The sequence below is a fragment of the Festucalex cinctus genome, chromosome 2 (assembly GCF_051991245.1).
Source record: "Festucalex cinctus isolate MCC-2025b chromosome 2, RoL_Fcin_1.0, whole genome shotgun sequence".
Taxonomy (NCBI): domain Eukaryota; kingdom Metazoa; phylum Chordata; class Actinopteri; order Syngnathiformes; family Syngnathidae; genus Festucalex; species Festucalex cinctus.
The window spans coordinates 26,657,650-26,682,159 of NC_135412.1; the positions used below are offsets into that span (position 1 = coordinate 26,657,650).

The 24,510-nt window shown below is 41.6% G+C and overlaps 1 protein-coding gene across 1 annotated transcript in view; it reads right to left on the reverse strand.

Annotated features, from left to right (window-relative positions):
* The window catches only part of oprl1 (opiate receptor-like 1), a 50,760-nt gene that overhangs the window by 15,980 nt on the left and 10,270 nt on the right, over positions 1-24,510 (reverse strand). Inside the window, exons 3-5 of the mRNA XM_077514065.1 lie at positions 5,264-5,351; positions 3,904-4,086; positions 3,368-3,452 (exon numbers count right to left, since the gene is read on the reverse strand). Of these exons, the coding sequence (XP_077370191.1) occupies positions 3,368-3,452; positions 3,904-4,086; positions 5,264-5,351 (356 nt within the window). The remainder of the gene's footprint in view (positions 1-3,367; positions 3,453-3,903; positions 4,087-5,263; positions 5,352-24,510) is intronic.

A 24,510-nucleotide genomic window follows, 5' to 3' on the forward strand; every position in this document is an offset into this window, starting at 1 on the left:
CTGGCCTGACAGAGTAAAAATCACCCAGATGTTTACCGTCCAGGTTATGGACCGCTCACAACTTAAATTTCCAGGTTAACCAATTTGAGCCTCTGTAACACACAACTTGCAGACGGTCCCTAACTTCGACTTGCTATGAGCCGGCTGGGTCTCAATGTTGGAAGCGCAAGCAACGGGACTCGGCCCACGCGTCGCAAACAGCAACCGGCAACAGCGCTAATGTGTGAAACCCCGAAGTTGGAAGTGATGCATCCTCCATGGCATATACCCCATAACAGAGTCAAATTGACCCAGTTGGCCACAATGCACTTGACAACAGACACAAGGGAGTTTGAAAACATGGACGCTGGTGGACCTTAGAAACAAACTCACTTAGCAAAACTGTTGGCTAGGTTAGCATTCGCTAGTAGCATTGTCAAGTACAAAGCTACAACAGTGAGTAGCCATGGATTTAAAATGGAACGGAACCAAAGAAAAACATCTGGGTGACGGAGCATGAAGTAAATTATTTGAAAAACATTTCTGTGGTTATTATGCTGCATCAATGGCCATTGCCGGCTTCGACAACGTTTGAACGAGACAAGTGAATATGTCAGGCTTTAGTAAGCATATGATGAAGCTAAAACGCTATTTAAGTGCATTAATATTTTTGATCAAATTGGATTTTTCATATAGGACTATGAAGTGATTTTCTGGAAAAGCACAGTAAGTAAGTGATTTGAGTTTATTCAGGGCTAATGCTAATCGTTTAGCATCGGCTAATTTTGTTGGTATTTGTGTAATATGTGCATATGTGTGCAGAAGATAAGGAACAATGAGTATTTATATCCACTAAATTCAATTCACATTCAATCTTAGTGGCCTTATATTCTATCCGTGTTCATCGCACGTGATACGTCACGATGATTACGTGGCTGTCCAAAATGGCCGATACTGTACTTAATGCAAAATTATTCATAAAAAGTACTATAAAATCATAATCGCGCAACATCAATTGACAATTTTTTCGAGGAAGAGTTGTAATTAACGATTTCGCAGAATAGCTGGTTAGTTTTTCACAAGACTTGCGTTCCTTTAAGTCAGGGGTGGCAAACTGCGGTCCTCGAGGGCCGGAGTCCTGCAGGTTTTATAGCTTTCCCTACTCGAAGTGCAGCTGATTCCAATTAACAGGGTCGTTATCAGGCTTCTGCAGAGCTTGCTGATGAGCTGAATATGAATCAGCTGTGTTGAAGAAGAGAAATATCCAAAAACTGCAGGACTGCGGCCCTCGAGGACCGGATCTCGCCACCCACCCCTGCTTTAAGTAGAGAACAATTTGTTCCACCGCCACCTGCATAGCATGACTGAACTAATGATAAAGCACAATTGGTAATGTGCAGAAGTTACATAATCAATTCTCTGTGGTCCAATCAATGTGGTCCACCTTTACTCAAACATCTGTAAAAATAAAGCCTTCACTTACAAATTAACACCTGCTACTTAATGCAGTTAAGTAAATAAATGCCATAAATGCCATCCAACACACCCAAAATAGAAATATGAGATGTTACTCAGTTTTGCAAATGATACAAATGTGCCAGATGTTGTCTAACTGCCACAGTGTGTGAATTCATAACATCCACCATGACGAGTCACTTTGCCGGCAAATAACTTGATTGATCATAAATCACATGTGTCGAGCACATTAGTGAGATGCCGTGCCATAAAAGCTGTAAAAAAAAAAGCGAGAGAAGCACATTTGGGAACAAGTTGATGCTCACTGCAGCTCCGCAGGGTCCTACTGAAACATAGCTTTGAGCCTTTTTGTTCCCTTGAACCTTCTTCAGTATTGGATAATGAAAAATAAATGCTGTGTGGCACTGTTTTGCCATTGCGTATTCTTTTGCATATTAAGCAGAGATGAATATATACCATTGGCAGATTGGATTGGATTGGATTGGCAGACCGGGGTGGTGGTCCCCCTTTTTAAGAAGGGGGACCGGAGGGTGTGTTCCAACTACAGAGGGATCACACTCCTCAGCCTCCCTGGTAAGGTCTATTCTGGGGTGCTGGAGAGGAGGGTCCGTCAGGAAGTCGAATCTCGGATTCAGGAGGAGCAGTGTGGTTTTCGTCCTGGCCGTGGAACAGTGGACCAGCTCTACACCCTCGGCAGGGTCCTCGAGGGTGCGTGGGAGTTCGCTCAACCAGTCCACATGTGTTTTGTGGATTTGGAGAAGGCGTTCGACCGTGTCCCTCGGGGAGTCCTGTGGGGGGTGCTTCGGGAGTACGGGGTACCGGGCCCCCTGATACGGGCTGTTCGGTCCCTGTACGACCGTTGCCAGAGTCTGGTCCGCATTGCCGGCAGTAAGTCGGATTCGTTTCCAGTGAGGGTTGGACTCCGCCAAGGTTGCCCTTTGTCACCGATTCTGTTCATAATTTTTATGGACAGAATTTCTAGGCGCAGCCGAGGCGTTGAGGGGTTCCGGTTTGATGGCCTCAGTATTGCATCTCTGCTTTTTGCAGATGATGTGGTGCTGTTGGCTTCATCAAGCTGGGATCTCCAACTCTCACTGGAGCGGTTCGCAGCCGAATGTGAAGCGGTTGGGATGAAGATCAGCACCTCCAAATCCGAGACCATGGTCCTCAGTCGGAAAAGGGTGGCGTGTCATCTCCGGGTCGGGGATGAGATCTTGCCCCAAGTGGAGGAGTTCAAGTATCTTGGGGTCTTGTTCACGAGTGAGGGTAGGATGGAGCGGGAGATCGACAGGCGGATCGGTGCAGCGTCTGCAGTGATGCGGACTCTGTATCGGTCCGTCGTGGTGAAGAAAGAGCTGAGCCAAAAGGCGAAGCTCTCGATTTACCGGTCGATCTACGTTCCAACCCTCATCTATGGTCACGAGCTGTGGGTCGTGACCGAAAGAACGAGATCCCGGATACAAGAGGCCGAAATGAGTTTCCTCCGCAGGGTGTCCGGGCTCTCCCTTAGAGATAGGGTGAGAAGCTCGGTCATCCGGGAGGGACTGAGAGTCGAGCCGCTGCTCCTCCGCGTTGAGAGGAGCCAGCTGAGGTGGCTCGGGCATCTGGTTCGGATGCCTCCTGGACGCCTCCCTGGGGAGGTGTTCCGGGCATGTCCCACCGGCGGGAGGCCCCGGGGTCGACCCAGGACACGCTGGAGAGACTATGTTTCTCGGCTGGCCTGGGAACGCCTTGGGATCCCGCCGGAGGAGCTGGTTGAAGTGGCTGGGGAGAGGGAAGTCTGGGTTTCCCTCCTAAAGCTGCTGCCCCCGCGACCCGACCGGTAAGCGGTAGTAAATGGATGGATGGATGGATGAATATATACCAGCTCACATGTGAATATGGAAAATACAGCATGCATGTAGTTACTCACTGTTATGCTCTTGCTCAACGTTCCCCATCACCATGGCCGGAACTCCAAAGGCTGAAGCCAACACCCACACACAGATATTCACCACCTGAACAAAAATGACAAGTAATTAGTTTGCAAGTAGCTGGCAGAGGACTCCATTCTAATTGCCAGATAGGCCAATGAAAGCCGCCCCCGCTAGGTTGTCTGAACGAGGCTGATGGCGTTGTACCCCTGGAGAGCGCCGTCAGGAACAGGAAGTTAGACTCACACTCAGGTAATTACACAAACAACACAATGGATGGAGCAACATATGAATCTTTGATCTGTATCAAAAGGGAAAAAATATATATTCTAAAGGATGAAAAACAGAACCGACCATGTGATCGGAGAATATCAGATTTTTCTTTTCATGCATATCTACAAAAAAAATAAAAATAAATAAAAAATCTGAATTACAGTGTAAATCCAGCCTGGTGTTTCATCACTCACAGTCCCATCCCATATAAACATCCCATGTTTATATTCTGTTGTGCTGGTTTGCTCAGTGCACATTTTACCTTGGCCTTGTGAGGCGTCCTCATGTCCAGAGCTTTGACGGGGTGGCAGACAGCCACATACCTGTCCATGCTCATCACCGTCAGCGTGAAGGTGCTGGTGAACATGTTGTAATAGTCGATGGACACCACCGCCTTGCACAAGGCGTTTCCAAACGGCCAGAAGCCCAGGAACACGTCGGTGCCCTGGAAACGTTGCCAAATGAAAACAATGAGGATGTGCAGCTCCCGTCCACACTCAAGCGCTTCCATCGAGAGTTCATGATTCTGTCAAGTGGAGCGTGAAAGCGCTTCACCTTTCTCTCACGCTGTTAATTGATCCTTACGCTGATTAGACTTCATTTACACATTAATTAAAAATGTAAATAGTCATTTGGCCCTGATGACTTTTCAGAAAATAGAGTTTGAGGTCATTGATTGATTGTCTTTGTGAACGAGATTGCACATACAACTTGGTGGATGAATAATTTGGGATGGGGCCTAAAATATATATTCATTACACATCAACAAGTACAGTGTTGAAATACATTAGATAATAATAATAATAATAATAATAATAATAATACATACATACATACATTTTCTTAACCGCTTGGTCCTCACAAGGGTGGGTGCTGGAGCCTATCCCAGCTGGCTTCGGGCAGTAGGCGGGTACACCCTGAACTGGTTGGCAGCCAATCGCAGAATAATAATAATAATAATAATAATAATAATAATAATTTCCATGGTTGTTGACCCAATGAGACAAACTGAAAATCAGTAAAGAATAAAATGAGCAGTTTATTTTGGACAGATGGGCAATTTCAAGTATTAGGTAATGTGTTTTTTAATAATAATAATTAAATAAACTGTAACTAAATCACATCAATAATTTATTGCCACATTTTGTTTTTTTTTTTGCTTCAACTCAATGACATTGTGTCGTTCCTTCTGTTGTGCACGTCTTTCCGAAGGCAAAGTTGCTATCTGCTAAACTGCTGCTCATTATTAAGTGACTTTTAGTTGAGCTCACTGCCACCATAGCACTTGTATCTCAAAATTTTACTTGCAAGTCAAATAAAAAATTAGCTGAATGATGGCTCAAACCCTCGGAAAACTGGTCAGTCGGCTCACTTAACACTATACTTGTCGCAGTACAGACCGTAGATGACTGTTCACAGCCACGACGGGACATCTATTAGTGTCTTTTTCATTTCAATAAAAGGGATTGCTATCAATCTTTTTTTTTTTCTAAACACAAAAAATACATACTAATCAGAGGTTGATCTGGAGTGAAATGTGTGAGTGCAACCTTATAGGCTCAACTCTTCACTCTAAATTGTTGGTTTTTGACCCCAAAAAATATAATTGATCAAGGGCTCACCTGGAATGGCAAAGTGGCCAGGAATAAAGAGTCAGCTAAAGCCAGATTGAAGATGTAGATGTTGGTGGCAGTCTTCATCTTAGTGTATCTTAAGACACACACACAAAGACATCAACACTTTCAGTTAGCCTGCATGACAAGTAGAAGAATGATGGTGGTACTGCATTAAAATTCACAAAGGTACGTGATCTGCTGTTTGTAGTTGGAGTGTGGGGAGAAGGGGCACTTTAATCAGACCTTACAGCTTTGGAATTCATTGAAAGCATCACTCTAAACCAGCCAGTCCAGGCTGGTGTCACTGGACTGACTTGGACCTTTTCAATTGTTATTAATGTGAATGATGGATCAAGTGCGCACAAGTTCAAACAGTAACCATTGGAGAGGTTTTGTTCAATCCACATCCACAAACTGAAGATTGGCGTGAACATTGGCATGAACAGACTGTCTGGCGTGATAATTAACATTTGCCTTTTTTTTTTTTTAACCCGTAGTCAGTACTGTGACCCGTTTTGGGCTTTTTGATGGTTCTGAACAAGTCTTTCAAAATAAGATATGGCCTACGGGCTACGAGGATTCTACACCAATTAGACATTTCGGATTACTGATTCTGTTCATAACTTTTATGGACAGAATTTCTAGGCACAGCCAAGGGGGTGCGGTTTGGTGGCGTCAAATTTGCATCTCTGCTTTTTGCAGATGATTTGGTGCTGTTGGCTTCTTCAAGCCGTGATCTCCAACTCTCACTGGAGCGGCTCGCAGCCAAGTGTGAAGCGGTTGGGATGAAGATCAGCACCTCCAAATCCGAAACCATGGTCCTAAGTCGGAAAAGGGTGGCGTGCCCACTCCGAGTCGAGGTTGAGATCCTGCCCTAAGTATCTTGGGGTCTTGTTCACGAGTGAGGGCAGGATGGAGCGGGAGATCGACAGGTGGATCGGTGCAGCGTCTGCTGATGCGGACTCTGTATCGGTCCGTTGTGGTGAAGAAGGAACTGAGTCGAAAGGCGAAGGTCTCGATTTACCGTTCGATCTACGGTCCTACCCTCACCTATGGTCGCAAGCTGTGGGTTGTGACCGAAAGAACAAGATCCCGGATACAAGCGGCCGAAACGAGTTTCCTCCGTAGGCTGTTCAGGCTCTTCCTTAGAGATAGGGTGAGAAGCTCGCTCATCCGGGAGGGAGTCAGTGTCAAGCTGCTGCTTCTATTGAGAAGAAACAGTTGAGGTGGCTCGGGCATCTGGTTCGGATGCCTCCTGGACGCCTCCCTGGGGAGCTGTTCTGGGCATGTCCCACTGGTGGGTGGCCCCAGGGACGAGCCAGGACTCGCTGGAGAGACTCTGTATCTTGGCTGGCCTGGGAACACCTTGGGATTGTGACGGAGGAGCTAAATAAAGTGGATGGGGAGAAGTCTGGGCTTCCCTGCTGAAGCTGCTGCACCCGCAACCCGACCCTGGATAACCGGTAGAAGATGGATGGATGGATGGATGGATGGATGGATGGATGGATGGATGGATGGATGGATGGATGGACGGACGGACAGACAGTTGTTTGCCCATCTGTTTCTACACAGAAGTTTGGTATAAAAACATGCGATTGTAATCGTCTCCAGTGTTTGGACTGATAAATCAAATCGGAGTAGTACAGTGTTGGTAGACCAGAAGATCAGATGTGGACAGAAAATGAACACAGCAATATTCAATACCGCCACACACAAATATGATATAACCCACAAACGAACACATAGACAAAATAGAAAAAAACTAACATTCAACAAGTATTGTTAGAAGAATGACAGAAAAGGAGAATATATACAGCAAGTTTGAAGCAGATGCATTTCAGTCAAAGCATTTCCTCATAAAGGCCTCCACGAAGGGCAAATTTATGACTTATTACATTGGTTATCTAGTTCTGTGATTGATTGTGTAATCATACTGAGTAATGAATCAACCGACATGCAGATTAGATTGTGACTCAACTCCCTATTTGCACTTGGCGCAAGCTTTAAAGCCACATTTTACATCTGTGAATTAAATCTGTGGCACGTCAGTGAGGGCGATCTATGATATGACAGCATTTTAGCAGAGAAGGTCTAAACTGCTGTCAACCTGGAAACCCACATTTTGGAATTGTCATCAAGTCATGACCCACTTTCACCAACAATAAAGAAAATACATTGTTGTAAAACAGCCCTCAAAAACAAATATATATGTGCTTACATTCAAGTGCCTATCAGAGGCTCTTTTTTAAAAAAAACATGAATTAAAAAAAAACAACTTTGACCCCTGTTGCATAGTCCATTTGCCAATCTACCTTAACACAGTAACCATTTGTGTAAAAAAAAAAAAAAAAAAAAAACACTTGATAAATATGTATACCGCGCAAACTGCGCGCGCTTCTCGCATGTTGACATATTCTTACGCCACTGCGCAAACTAGTTCATGGCATGGAATTCTTAACCATGAAACATTGTATGTTGCAACCATCATAAGCCAAGAACCCTCAGTAATGTTTTATGGTCCCAACCCGCCAGTTGAGAATCACTGTTTTGACACATTTAAATTAACTGGCTATTGGAACTAGATTTTCATCAATTAAAAGATGGTGCCAAAGCCAAACAAGAAAAACAGTGGGAGATTCTCCTTAAAGTAGAAGTCAACCCAAAAAAATTTTTTGGCAATAAAATGTTCTATGCGGCCCGACCAGTCTATATACGGTATTCTGGTTCATATTGCGTTCATGTAATATGAGTTAAGCAGCAAAATCCAGACATTTTTATCCATCTCATGGGCGGCCATTTTGCCACTTATGTCGACTGAAGATGACATCAATGTTGCTCAGGTCTCCTGTAACGACCAATCACAGCTCAGCTTCAGAAAACAGGTGAGCTGTGATTGGTCGGTGCCTGAGCCCCGAGCAACTGTGATGTCATCTTAAGTTGACAGCAAGTGGCAAAATGGCTGCCCCCTCAGATGGATAAAATGGATGGATTTTGCTGCATAGCTCGCATTCCACAAATGTAATATTAATCAAAATGTCATGGTTAGACTACTGAGGTCACATGAAACATATTGTCAAGAAATATTTAACGTTGACTTCCACTTAAACCATTATATTTTTAGGAGTACAGTCTTACCTCTCGATTTTGCTTTTGAACCCATGACTCTTCCACTTTGATGCCTGTACATGTGACAGGATCTCAATTCCAGTGAAATGCGTAGAAAACTTTTAGTTTCTTCACCTTAGTTAGTGGTTTCCATAAGTTGACTCTTTTTTTTTTTTTTTTCTCGCTATTAAAGATGGAGGGAGGAACCAGGATGAAAGGAATCTGCAATCTGATGACTCTTTCATCCGGCGTGCTGTTTGCCTTCAAATATTAATCATCATTTTGAATTATTCACACTCCGCAGCCAGCACTGTGCTGGCTCGTCACTGCATGAACGGAAAATATACTGTCAGAGGATTTAGTAACTTTTTTTTTTTTGGGGGGGGGGGGGTAAACACAGCACTGCATTAGTGTAATTAAAGATGAGCGTTTTGTTTTCTCCAAGCTAACAAATTTAAATATGCATTCTTTAGGATTTGGGTGATAACCTAATCTAAGGAGTGTCATGATCTTTAGTTTTGTGTTCTGTCATGTTGTTCTGTGTCCCTTGTTCATGTTTCGTCAACTCATTAGGCTTTCGTTTCCACCTGTTCTCGTGAGTCCTGTTCCTTCTGTCAACTAATCAGCTTCCTCCAGCCAATCTTGTTTTGTCCTGTGTCCAGTGACTTTATCTCACCAGTTTGCTTGCACATGGGTACTCCGCTTTATGCTTCCACACTCCACCACGCAAACTCGTCGTTGTGAAAGGAGGAGGCCAATTTATTCATTTACTAATTTGTGTCACTTATGGTAGAACTCCAGAAACAAAAATCTTTCATTTAATTGTAACATTCTGTGTGCTGGATCCGAAGCCAACCAATATTCATTTGGCAACAATGTAAATAGAATGTGAACTAAACTCTCATTCACAATGATCAGACATTTCGGTCTAATGGCATCAGATGTGCTTGTCACTTCTTGTATTTAACTCTTTGACCACCAAAAAGGTTTAATGACGTATGCTAAAATCCTAATGAATGCCGCCATAAACGTTAATTGGTGCAGATCGGATGCGGCGCTGCGGAAGGTTTCCGCAAGCTTTCCATTTTTCCCGGATTCCGCATGCGGATTTTGATGAAACTGAAGAAATTACACGAGCCGGACAGGAAGTCAGGCGTCGTCATAAAGGTAAATCCGGTATATTTCAAAATGAAACCTTTGCAAACTCGTTTTTTTGGGGGGGAGGGAAGCTAGCTAACTACATGAGTCGGACATTTAAAACACAAAAAAACGAGCTCAGAATAAATTAAACACGACAAAATAACACTATTTAAACACAAACCATACTTAGCCATGGTTGAAGTCCCAGAAATAATGTCCAAAAAGCATATCGATGTGACAACAGACAAGCGTGGCTATTGTTTACAAATAGGACTATATACACGGTTGTTATCGCATGAACTCAACTCTCCAGCGTGAACCCCCGTGATCTTCTGGTCTGGCGGTTGCAGATTTCCGGACACGGACAGCTCACGCAACGCAGGAGGTATGAATTACAGTTCGTGCAGATGTCATACGGAAACCTCCGTATGTCAGTGTGAATTGGGCGTAATCGACACCTTCCTGGTCGTTCTCTGCTTAGGTTGCTAGTCCTGTCACCAGACCACTTGTAAACATAAAAGAATGGATCGAAAAACCTCTTAGGACAAAGTTAAAATTCCTGTCTGACAGATGAGGCTAAATCGTCGTCCTTGTTTGCAAAAATGGGTTAGCGTTGTTCAATTAGGATTCAATCTCTTCTTTGGGTGTCACTATTGGTTACAGTTCTCGCATTGGCCAAATGTCTCCCGCACCCTATACCCCTCATCTTTTCAAAGGAAGCTAATTGGAATGATCACATTGTGAACAACTGAAATCCAATCATTTCTAAACTTGATGGATTTGTTTAATTCAAATGCCTTCTCACAATTAAGCGATCTTCTTCTCCCAAGGTAAGGTCTGATCTATTAAACTTGTTAGAAATGTTGTTGCTGGGTAACCTGAGAGCTTGTCTCATACAAAAAAAAAAAGATGAAAAGATTATGTTCCCCCTGTGTTTTCTCAACAGGCAGATAAACAAAAATTGCAACCCAAAAAAAAAAAGGTGATAAGGTGCAGTTGCCATCCCCAAGTGTCCTTGAACATGACACTGAGCCTCTAATCTCTGATGAGATGGCTGGCACCTCACGGCTGCCTTCAGTGTATTGGTGTGAATCATTAGTGGCGTACGCACGCACGCACGCACGCACAAAAGCACACATGCACATCTGTGAGCACACACGCACACAAGTGCCTTGTTTGAACAGAAATGAGTGTGTTTCGGATCATATCCAGATCTTTGTCCTTTGGTAGAGGTTAATCCTTGTCACAGGAAAGGTGGGTAGTTATTACAAGTTAGGATTATGCCACTTTATATGAAATATTGTTCACTCTAAAGTTTTCCCCCGGCAGTGTCTAATCTAAGCGCACCCAAAATGTGCGACATCACATTATTGACTAGGCTTTCCATTTACCATCAGTTAATATTGAGTGATGAAACGCCAGATCATTGTTGTTTTTACCATATTTTTCACACTATAAGGCGCACCTAAAAGACTTCAATTTTTTCAAAAGCTGACCATGCGTCTTATAATCCAGTGCGCCTTATATATGGATCAATGTTGAGCCGCAACAGGTCTCGCTGTCAAGACACTATTCGGTGACCCTGCACGATCGGTGATGCGCATGCGCAGAAGGTCCCGCCATCTTGGATCGCTAGCTAATACTAATACTTTACCTCAGGGAAAATAATAAAACAGCTGTTTATTCATTTTGGGAGTGAATGGAGTTGTCAGAAAGCTGGTTTGAAATCTATTAATAAAGTTTGACTGACCTATCTGACTGTTTTGTTGACATTCCCTTTAGCGCAGCACCATCTAATGGGTGCATAACGTAACCCCAGCCTATACTGTAGCGCCGTATATAAGGAAAAAGTTTTAAAATATGTCATTCATTGAAGGTGCGCCTTATAATGCGGCGCGCCTTATAAATGGAAAAAGTTTTAAGATATGTCATTCATTGAAGGTGCGCCTTATAATGCCTTATAGTTCGGAAAATACAGTATATAAATTGTCATTTGCTGTCCTATATATAGTGCTTAAGGGCTGAACTCTTACCTCAAATCTGCGATCGCTGTCATGTTTTGGTTCTGTTTGGGGTTGGTTTTGCTTTGTTTTTTTTGAGTTTCTAGTTTTGAATTTGTCATGTTTATGTTCTGCTTTCCTTGTCTTCCCTAGTCTTGTTAAGCCTTGCCATGTCCAACTGTGTTTGCCTGCCCTTCCTCATGTTTCAACCAATCAGCACCCCCTTCCACTTGTGTCTTGCCCAGCTGTGTCTAATCATGCTCAATTCGTGTGTGTACTTAGTTATCGGTTTTCACTTCAGTTCTTGTTGGTTCATTGTTCTTGTTTCCACACGTCCATGCTGCCATTGTTAAGTCTTGTCTTGTATAGTTTTTTCCCTTCTGTATTTTGTTATTCTTAGTCACCAAACCCTGTTTGCCACTTTAATTTTGTTTGATTAAATTTACTCCTTTTGAGCACCTCTGCCTCCCTGACTCGTCCGCCTCCTGCACTTGGGTCCTCCACCACACTTCATAGCCGTGACAATCGCTGTTTGTTGAAAGCATGTCAAGCATAGAAATGAGTTAACGACAACAAAGCATCAACCGTTAGTTGAAGATAATTACTAACGTCAGTCATCAGGATTCCCTTGCTGTAAGTATCGAACGGCAGAACCAGGGGTGATCTTCAAACCATCCATCCATCCGTTTACTAATGTGCTTATCCTTTGGGACCAAATGTTAATCCAGCTGCTTGTCATACATACAAGCTGTTAGCTTGCGCTAAGCTAACTGGTGTATTTTCATGTCCTCTCCAGCGTGCAAGTGGCCGATTTCCCTTGTGACGTATCCAAGACAAAGGTGTTGAGAGCTGGGCTTCATTGACTGCTTTGACAGTTGAATTTAATGCTCCATTGCCACAAATGCTTCAACTGCAATTTAATTTACGCTCGCAGCCGACACGCTCGTAGATGAGCTCAAATGAACTGAGAAAAGAATGGAAGATTTTTTTTCCAGTGTGACTCATGAACTTGTCATTGAAAAGATAAATTTGAACTTAAAACAAGTAATATAGTTTTGCTGCGACTTGACAAGATGTCACTCCTTCCCATACAGCAATTGCCCTCACTGCAGGATATAAATAATTGATATCTTCCATAAATCCTTGTGTGTAGTTGATAATATGACATCTCATCATCATTTAAAAAACTTTTTTAGCAATGATCAAATGGAAGAGAGCAGTGAGAGTGATAGTGGCCCGCATGACGACACTTGTCACCCCGGGTTTTCACCGGATGCGGTTGTGGTGCGGTTGCGGTGCGGTCCGGCGACGCAAGCAATTAGATTCCATTCATTCGAATGGTGCAGTTTACACCGCTTGCGGGTGCGTTGCGTGTCGACTGCGTCTCAGCTGCGGCGTGCCGCAGGCCTTCCGCAAGGATAGACCTATTTTCTATTTTTGCCGGACGCCGCAGCGGTAGGCCTCCGGCAAATGGCAAGCTAGCACAAAACACATCGAGCGGGACAGGAAGACCGACGCAGTTTCAAAATAAATTTCCGGTTACCTTTCAGAATAAAACACTCGCCAGCTCCTATTTCGCAAGCTTTTCAGCAAAATGTGACGTGGGCGTCGCCGGGCCATGTGCTCATTCACGGTTTAGACACCAGCAAACATGGACGAGGAGAGGTTTATATTGGAGGTGGAAAACCACAAAATAATATATGACACGGCACATCCTTTTTATAAGGACAACCAAAAAAAGGATGCTGCATGGAATCTCATAGCAGAAGAAGAAGAAAAGGTTAAATCAAAAGAAGTCCACCTCTCTTTCTGCTTCTCTGTTGAGCACAGACTTTCTGTATGTTTGTCGTTGTGAAATGCCACATGATCGCGCGCGCGCGGTCCCGCGAAACACGTTGGGAAGTGGGCGGCGACGGAGCTGCCGGACCGCAGCTGTGCGGAGCCGGTGTGGATTGACAAAAAAAATTGACCCGTCCGGAGCACGCAGTCAAGACGCACCGCACCGCAACCGCACTGCAACCGCATCCGGTGAAAACCCGGGGTCACTCGACACTGTCTTCGGGCTAACATGTTGCACATACTGCGATCGTAATAACTTTCTTCTCCAGCGGAGACGCGCGCCGAGAATCTTGTCACCCGCCAGCAGCCCATGTCGTTAAGTTGGCCAAGAATTGGAGCAGCCCCATGGGGAGCATCCATGGGAGTAGTGGGGAGCTGTTGGGGAGCTGTTGGATCATCAAGGGAGAAAGGGGCTGATGCTATTGAACATGTGACCTTTGTGTTACAGGATAGTGGCCATTAACCAACCTCTTACTTTACATCTCCTCATCCTCCAACAGTAAAATGAAAATGTCTCGAAGCTCACCTCCTGCATGGTTCTTAATCGGCTGACTTTGTCCACAGTTTTTTTGGGTATTGGGTATTCGTACCTGTGTGTGTCTGTGAACAACCTAGTATATAGTCAAAAATATTTGGACACGAAGCGTGAAGTTATTCTGCCTCGTTTACAGCGCTAATAGCTTGGATTCTTCTGGGAATGTTTGCGACAAGATGTTACAGTGTGTCTGTGGGAATATTTTCACATCTGCTCCATTTACATTACGCTATCCAAGTGTATTTAATGGGCTTGTTCTACTTCAACAAACTCACCCAAGCATGCCTTTATGAACTGTGCTTTGTTGCATTGTAGCACAGTCATGCTGGAAGAGAAAGTACTTTACTCAAACTATTCCGGAAATTTTGAAGCATACATACAGCCATAGCTGAAGTCTGTCTGTCTGTCTATCTATCTATCTATCTATCTCTCTATCCATCAACTCTTGCCGATGCAGTTTTGCCTCCTCCGACAGAAAGACAGAGGTCTCACCATCGAAGTGGCAGGTTTATGGCTCTGCCCCTGCAGGTATGTCTGTGTGCAGTGGACATGTAAAGTGTGACGCTTCATTTGACCTTGATGACATTTACTGTGCAGGCACATAGGTCTGATAGGGCCATTGTATGATGCAAACGAAAATTGAGAATAATCTTGATAAATAATCCCCAACTTCAATAAAAGGCAGACAAAGCTAAGCAGTAGATTTATCTCTGAATTTCAGCAAGAACAAGATTTGAAGCTGGAGGACCCAGGAACCAGGAGTGGATCCAGGACGTAAACACAGATAGCAAATGAGCCAAAACCAACTGACAGGAGTGAAGTTGCCCTTGGCCAGCTGTGACACGTTTATAAAACATGGAATGTTACGAGGCCCAACCTGACGATGTTCCGGGCAAACAAAGTCGAATGTCAAACAAAAGTGTGGCTAACAACCAGGTCAATATATCATTTGAGCGAACATTAATTCTGACTGTTCTGAATTTTAGTACTTGGGCTACACCAAGAAAAAACTAGTGCAATTGCATTTTTTTTTTGTCAGTAATTTTTCATTTTAACTTGTGAATGTCAAAATTCCCACACAAACCTCATCTTATATCTTATGCCTGTTTCTAGATACTTGCATCAGGTAAAAATATTAGGGGTGTCAAAATTAGTGTGATAATTTTGAGTTAAAGTTCCTTTAACGCCACTAATTTTTTTAACGCGCGATTTATGACCTGGCCTTAATTGTAAAGTCTGTATGGAGGAGTTCCAGTGCTCAGCAGACACGTCCACATTAAAATTTAGCAGTAATATTGTATTTTACAATTTTAATAATGCGCAGAATTTCACGTTTACTTCATGTAAAAGATGAGATAGCTCTTAATATGAAAAGAAAATTGCACTGAGCTGTCACTGTCTTACAAATGCAACTATGCCATCTAGTGGCAGAAAAATGAGCTCAACACAAATCAGGATTACACTGCTTTGTTACAGTACATTACATCTTTTTTAATTTTAATTCAATTTTATGAATGATGAAAATACTGTATCAATGACTAAAAGATGCAGCCATATTTCTATTTAACATTTTTCCCACTTTATGTTAAAAGTATGAATACTTTCAAAAATATTTTATTGTGCATTTTATTGTACAATTAGAACATATAAAATTTGCGATTAATCGTCAGTTAACTACTGAAGTCATGCGATTAATTACGATTACAAATTTTAATCGCCTGACACTCCTAAAATATATTTTGAAAAAAATATTCTGACTGATCTGGGATTGATCCCAAAGTCAGCTGTACAGGCTCCAGTTCACCCATAACCTTAAACAGAATAAGCGGTAGGCAACGAAAGAATAAATTCTGATTTGTCATCTAATTTCTAGATGTCATATTACCGTACACTCAGACATGCGTTTCACATCCTTGGGGCTCGGGGTAAGGTAGACATACGCATATCCATAGACATCTGCAGAAAACTTGTCACCCAAACTCATTCATTCACTGCCAGTCATTATAGAAAATTTTTACATTTCCAATACTCACGTGATATTCCATTCAATAATTATATATAAACCGAATCTACCAAATAACAGAATAGACTCCCTACTTTTTGTCCCGTCCCGTTCTTTTATAATTGACAGCAGAAAAATGTAGGTTTGCCAAAATACAGCCACTTCTCCCATGGACTCTGAAACTGTGTTTATTTCCTATAAAATGGGGTAATGATGTCATCTACCGGTGGTTGGGCATCAGTAAAGTTGTTTCCAAGTTTGATATTTACAGTGGAGCATGCTCAGATTCGCCCCCATTTAGCACCGCTCTAAAAAATACAATTGACAAGTATACTTGTCAAAGGCAGTGAATGAGTTAATGATGGTTGAACGAACATCTTTAGTTGAATAGGGCGGTTGGGGAAGTCTGCAGATCTACTTTGGAAGAAAGCTGCCAAACGTGCGGCAAACACTTTCTCACAAAATTACATGAAAAACATTCTGGCTTCATTTCGCCACCTGAGTCTCTCATTAGGGGAAATAGCTCACAAAATCCCAGAGAAGGCTTGGCTGCACACGTTGTTAATGTCACACTATGTGTGTATGTGAGCGTGCCCAACCGAGTCCAAGTTCCAACATCTCCTGCCAGTGAGAATAAACGGTACACCCATACGCCACAAACATCCTTTTTTTTTTTTTTTTTTTTTTTTTTTTTTTTTAAATATACAGTAGATATGTCTAACGTATACTGATGAATCTTCCCCCAAGGTTTCTTGCTAAGAGATACTTAAATCAATGAGAGAAAGATTTGGAATTTGGCACTTTTCGTTCATAAGGCAACTCTTGTGCAGATGCTCACTAGAAATTTTTGTAAGATGTAAATGTTCTTAATCTTAAAAACACTTTATTGAATTGTTATTATAAACTCTGGAGGTGGTCTCATACCTGTAGTTGTCTTTAGTATGTGGGTTTGGAAACTCGTACAAAACGGAGCTAAATTGCCCTTTGTTGGTAATATGTTCTATGCAGTCCCACTAGTCTAAATATGGTATTCTGGTTAATATTGTGCTAGTAGAAAATGAGTTAGTTACGCAACAAAATCCAGCCATTTTTATCCAAATAAGGGGGCGGCCATTTTGCCACTTGCTGTTCACTGAAGATGACACATGACATCAATGTTGACATCAACGCCCGTGTCTCAGGTAACAACCAATTACAGCGCAGCTTCAGAAAACAGGAGAGCTCTGATTGGTTGTTGCCTGAGCCCTGAGCAACTGTGTCCTGAACAAGTGCAAAATGGCCGCCCGCAGAGATGGATAAAAACAGCTGGATTTTGCATCATAACTCGTATTCCAAAAACGTAATATTAATCAGAATGCCATGTTTAGACTAGTGAGGTCACATATAACATATTATTGTCAAGAAATGTTCAAGGTTGACTTCCACTTTAAAATAACTGCCTAAGTCTTGTTTTGTTTTGTTGCAAAAATATTTTCTCCTCATGATGCAAATGGTTCAAAAATCTGGGAAAAAAAAAAAAAAAAAAGACTTAGGCAATTACTTTAGGAAGGTGTCAATATAACAATCTTCTTTTACACAATGGAAAGAAGATAATGTTGCTGATCAGTCTAATTTTTTTTCACATGCTTCCTATAGTTTTGTCATCATGTCTTCAGGATCAAACCTGATGACGGCATCATATTAAGCCCGCTGATTGTCAACCAGTGGCTCATAGCACATTACTATACCGTAAGAGATGATCAGGTGTGCTGTGGGAAATTATTCAATGTCAATTGTTTTGACAACAAATAATTGATTTCTCATAAAAACATATTTTTGTGAATTTATCTATGCTGACAATCTATATCAACAGGCAAAACAATCAAATGCTCTTCCACTAGATTACAAAAATGACATAATTAAACTGTATATCCACCTTGTGTATCGTTTTGCTTGTGGTTTCCCGTGATATTGTTTTCTGTGTTGTCTCAATAAAAGTTGGGAAAAGCTGATTTAGCCATTCCTTTCCCAAAGCGCTTGTCCACATTTCGGTCATTGGTGAGCTGGAATTTACCGTGTTTGGGAATTTGGCAGACTGTTGTGCCTTGCTGCGCGCTACGGCAGACCGATGCACTGGACAATTTCGTGAAAGTAGATCAGAATTCCGGCCGGCTAAAAGCAGGTCTAAGTTGTTGCACAAGTGGTGTAACGCAATTTTAGTGGATTTGATCGCATTATCGTCTTTAACATATTTTTATAAGTGCCTCAACCCACCCTCCCAACCATGCCGCAACTAGTGGTAAGTGGGAGGTTCGGTTGTCACACATGGGCGCAGTAGAGCAGTCTCCAAGTGCTATCAGGGGTGACATTTTGTTCACATTTTGTAATTGTCTTTCCATTCACATACACATAATGTAAACATCTGTCTGAGAGGGAACAATATTATAAAGGCTTCCATGCCTCACTGATGAAGGCCACCATTTCAGTGCAGTAAGAACCAATTGACAAGACGGAATCTAATTTGTCGCACCTTGTTTTCTGAACCAGGCTTTTTTTTTCATGATCATTATGAAGCATGCAAATGAGCTGCGCATGGCTGATAAGTTTCCTAATGCAACTGAACCCTGCTTTGTGCTGCAGGTCTACAGCGATCATTAGCCGACGCTCTCGGCAACTAGAAGATGAGGAGGACGGCAAGGATGAAAGAGTAAAATCAGATAATAAGGCATGGAAGAAAAGAAGAAGAAAAGCTTCGCCGCACCATTCGAGTTCTGCTTTCTTTCCTCTTAACATTTCAACGACAGCCTGCAAACCGGATACAAATTCATGATCTCCGGCAAACAGAATGCAACAAGTAAAACATACGTTTTAATAAAAATGTCATTTTTTTATGCTACAATAAAGTGTTGTTGACTGATCTGCTCAAGCAAAGAGCAATCAGGAACAAATATTTTTCACCTGCATAGCAGACATGGAAACCCAGCTTTTTTTTTTTTTATTGAATTTTGACTTATTACTATACTCCAATAAACCGTTTTGCCAATATTGAATTCTGTGAGGTGTCACTGCACTTCTAAATCAAACCTGGTTGTCACATGAGAAGAAGAAGAAAAAAATGAAAATCAAATAAGGTCATAACTCCAAAATATGATTGTGAAACAACAAAAACTTGGAATTGGGATGTTTAAAAAAAGCTTCTGCGATTGGCTGGCCACCAGTCCAGGGTGTACCCCACCTACTGCCCAAAGCCAGCTAAGATAGGCTCCAGCTCCCCCCGTGACCCTTGCGAGGAATAAGCGGTCAAGAAAATGGATGGATGGATAAAAAAAAGCTTCTGAGGCTAGTAGTAAGTATGTGTTGCTTTAAGCCACATGTTTCATGGCATTTAGGCATATGATATGTGTGTGGCTTTACAGGAAGCACATCTTTTTTTAGACCCAATGAATAAATATATTTTTCATGAGAAATTGGCCAAGTTCCAACAGGATAACTAACACGATATTTCATAAAATTTTCCTTGCCTGGTGATTAATCGCGGCGTACGTCATCAATAACGTCATATCCCGAAAACGAATCATGATTCGACCTGCGCTTCAGAAAGTCCGTCCTGGATTTCTTGACAAACGCTCCGAAGCCTCGGAACATTTTGACCCATTACAAGTGGATACTACCGTACGTGTGCGGGTTGTTATGGAAACAGGAAGGAGTCCTTGAAGGCTGCCCAGAGTGAGGCTTCATCTTGAGCTTCGGCCTTAGGCCAGCTCGCTGCTCACTTCACTATGATTATGTTCCTCTCTGAGGTGCACCTTCTTTTGTGAAGGCTGCAAGAGAAAACATATGCTTGTATGAGTTCCTGCTCATAACCCTTATTGTTGTTGTTGCGAGCTTCAAAACATGAGGGTTCAAAGTCTTTCCCCCACTACCTGCAACCAAGCTGAGAGAAAATATACTGCTTGGAGTGGTCACAAGAAGAAAAATAAAAAGCACCATAATGTCGACTACTCTTGCATTAGTTATGGAAAGGTAATGTTCTTAGATTGATTTCAAATTCAACTTGATCTCACTTCCTGAAAAATTGCACTAAAATTATATGCTGCTTTGGCCAGAAAAAACAAGAACACCTGTTGCTTTGCTTTACACCTCGACAGATGTTAAATGGGTCAATGGTAGAGTGGTCGTTTTGCAACCCCATGCCACTGTGACCACGTCAAAGTATCCTTGAGCAAGATACTTGTCATGACTAAGGTCATGCAAGGGTTATGCTTACTGTGATGACTTAGGTCATGCAAGGGTTATGCTTACTGTGACTAGGGTCATGTAAGGGTTATGTTTACTGTGATGACTTAGGTCATGCAAGGGTTATGCTTACTGTGACTAGGGTCATGTAAGGGTTATGTTTACTGTCATGACTAGGGTCATGCAAGGGTTATGCTTACTGTGATGACTTAGGTCATGCAAGGGTTATGCTTACTGTGACTAGGGTCATGCAAGGGTTATGTTTACTGTGATGACTTAGGTCATGCAAGGGTTATGCTTACTGTGACTAGGGTCATGTAAGGGTTATGTTTACTGTCATGACTAGAGTCATGCAAGGGTTATGCTTACTGTGATGACTTAGGTCATGCAAGGGTTATGCTTACTGTGACTAGGGTCATGTAAGGGTTATGTTTACTGTCATGCAAGGGTTATGTTTGGGTCATGACCGTGAGGTCAAGTGTCTTTTTTGACAGATATAATCGGCCTCTAGTTTCAACTGGTAATACCCTATGTAATGTCAGAAGCTATGTGATGTCAGAAGCTATGTGATGTCAGAAGCTATGTGATGTCAGGAATCTTTAATCTCTTTATCTAGTCAACAGCCAATCAGAAAATTCCATGTCAGTCCTGTTACCCACATGTCTAGCCACAACCAATCAGATCGATTCACTGTTTATATAAGCTGTCTGAGAAGTGTGTGTGTCGGATTATTACCTATGTTCCTCTGTGCAATTCTTGTTGTTTCTCGCCTCTAGATGTGAATAAATAGTTAAAATCTTATTTGTGTCTGCGCTTTGGGATCAAACACCAACATATAACAATACTGAACACAGGTGCTCCCGATGTTGCACCTTATCAGTAGGTGAATGAATAGTTGAATGCAAAGCTGTTTGAGGGCCTTGGAATGAAGTACCATTTAGCATGACTGTCATTTAAATAAAACAAGAATTTTTAAAGGTTATAAACTTCACAAACCTGGCATATCCACAATCAGTTTCGGATGCTGCTTGGTTACCGATTTGTTCAAAAGCAATTATTCCAATTGGAAATCAGATGTATTAAGAAATAAGACACAATAGAATAGGATAGAAATAATCTGTAACAGGGGCCAAATTGGCACTTTAAAAAATCTTATATTACCTGTACAGAAGGGGCCATCAAATGCACTATAAATATGAAAACATCAGACTTTGGGGCTGGCCCCACAATATTCTTTTTTTTCTACTTGACGAGATCATTATTGATCGAGAATTCACTGACAACATCTCCAATGTCACTGTATTAAACAAATTTAAGTTTCTTTATAGTTGGAGAATGCAACATGGGTCCACATAATTAAACCTGCCCAACTGATGAATTTTAATACTGATTTTATGAATGTATTTAATGTATATTATTCATCAGAATTTCTTAATGCCTGATCTTTAAATGGCCAGTTTTTGTTTTTGTCAGCCGTCTTCACCAAACAAGACATTTTGGAAATTTTCTTCTTTTCATACAGTTGGCATTTAGGTAGTCATCGATGAGCTTTACACCGCCCTCAACACAATCACAGGCCACATCCATAGCAAAGACCCTGGAAAAGACCCGTCAGCTTTCAATGTCTTCATGTGAAAAGGCCAAGTAGGATGAACAAAAGCCGAGAGTGGTCACCATTTACAAACTATTCAGCTATACACTCACAAACTGCGACGTCAGGTCATTGATAGTAACATCTGATCAAGCCAATTCTATATGATTGACAACAGCAATGTATTGAATGTTGTGATGCATAACCTAACTCACTCTGGCCACAAAGTCACATTGATGGATACGAGATGTGACTTTGGTGGACAAGGAAGGATGAAATTGTGGCTCTGAAAGAGGACAAGACACAAAAGACCCCTTCAGTAACTCGTCATTATGGTGTGTGATTGCGTCCCATACAAAATGTGTTTTTGTTGGATTCATCAAGCCATGACATCATTTCTGTTGGCATTCCAACCCCACTCTGAGTCCTTCTATGAAAGTGAATCATCCTTTCACTTTTTCCTGCCTCCCACCGTTGCCGCCTTCCCTCTATCACGGCCGAGTCATCGTGACACGCCTCCGAGTGTCTTTGGTGGCCATCTCCTACGTCTCATGCTGCTAAAACAAGAGACATTCGAAGGTCATGACTAAGTAAGAGCAAACTGTGTTTCATTTGTGGATTTGAGTTAACAAAAAGTTTGGTCTTTGAACATCACAGCTATCTTTAATTATGCACTCTAACGAGAAAGACTGAAAGAAGAATAAAGACAAGTGGTTCTCGCAGTACACAGATCTCACAACAAAATAAAAACAGTCAGTTTGAAAGTGCTATTTTTAAACACATCACTAGACTGTTTCATCGCACTTTCCTCTGTCACAGTTGTCATGACAACACCTCACTTTGGGCTTCGTTTACTACAATACCAAATACAAGCGCTAAATTGCATGTTTATTCAGTATAACAGATTGCACAGGTGCAAAAGTGAAGTTGCAAATGACTGTTTTCACCATGGGACATTTGAAACAGTACCGTAAGCACAAAATGAAGTTTGAAGTGATGGAAGTGGAAGTGGTAATTAAAGCACTGTGACCGGTTTTATCGAATATGACACAAATCAAAAGTCGTATGTGGAAGTTGATTTTCACATTTTTATTTTACTCTATTGACAAAGAATCAGAATTTTCTCTCATATATTTCATGGTTCAGGCTTTATAGGGTTAAAATACGCTTTTCATTTATTGTGTGGCTCACACACATAGCCAAACACAACACAACACACAGTTTTCCGGGTGTGCTGTACCAAGCTTTAAATCCAATGTTACGCAGGATTAGCACTCACGATTAGTTAAATCAAACAAATCGGGGCTTTAATGCAGTTGCTGATATTCAATTTATTACTTTCCTTCTTACCCTTTTTTTTGTCTTCCAGTAATTTAAATTCATACATTTATATCTGTCAAAAATATAATAATAAACAGACATATCAACCATAAATTATGAATTATTATAATAAATAAACATGTGTTTCTGAAAATCAGAAAGAGCATTTGCCACTATTATTAATGAAGTATAATTGTCTTTCCTTTCTCAATTGGGGCAATCTTGCAAGTTCGTTGAATAAAGCCATCAACTGGGTGTTACTGCCCTCTAATGGACTATCTGTGCAATGCATGTGTCACATCATATACATCAGAGTTTTAATGGGAAAAATATACTATGAAATAGAGGGCTCAAAATGTCTTGTATTTAATATGATACGTTTGGTGTTATATGGTTAAGCGTTGAAGTTGAAGCACTTCCTCCATGAACGTCTCGGGCTCTCACATCACTGCAAGGCCCAAACTCCGCCCCGTTAATTATGAAAATGCCCCGTAGAGCGCACACAGAGCAATTCCTTGTGGCGTGTTGGCAAAAATTTGATACACGGGTGAAGCTCCAGCACCCAGCTGCAGCATGTCCGCGGCAGGAAAAGTAATCAAATAGCTTGTAGGTAGGTTTGGATCGCATGACACCAATATATTGTTTAAACAAGCCACTCATCACTCACCATCGCTATAGCAACAGTGATCTTACTAGGGGTGTTAAAAAAAATCGATTCGGCGATATATCGCGATACTACATCGCACGATTCTCGAATCGATTCAATAAATAAAAAATCGATTTTTTTTTTTTTTTTTTTTTTTTTTTTTTTTTTTTTTTTTTTTAAAGATCTCAGAATTGTTCATTCGGTAGTCTTACCGATTCAACGTCTTATCATCATTGCCTTTTTGTGTGTGTGTGTGTGTGTGTGTGAATCGATTTTTAAACTTCCATTTTTAATGGAAAAATATTCAACAAAACGTCTGACTTCGGGTTAGGATTCACACCTTGAGCATGGAAGAATGTTATATGAACGGAACATTAAGCCTTAATATTTTATTTTAATGCTGTTCAAACATGAAACAGATTACAACCTCTATAAGACTGAAATTTCAGATAAATTAATAATACATTTTCATATAAATCTTACATCCTACAAGCCTACTGATTAGTATTTTCTAAATTTGAATGAAAAAAATCGCAATAATCGACTTATAAATTCGTATCGGGATTAATCGGTATCGAATCGAATCGTGACCTGTGAATCGTGATACGAATCGAATCGTCAGGTACTAGGCAATTCACACCCCTAGATCTTACCATTTCAGAATGTGTTTGATTTCTACCATCACAGCACAGCAGATGTTTGTTCCTCTGTTATACAACTTTAAACACTGACAAGTCGGACTGTACACGAATCAGTGGTGACTTGAACTGAGTCACGAAAAACAAACGCCGAATAAGAATTTTCAGATACGAGTCAGCATAGCATATTGTCAAACAGGACTTTTCAGAGGGCCCTATACC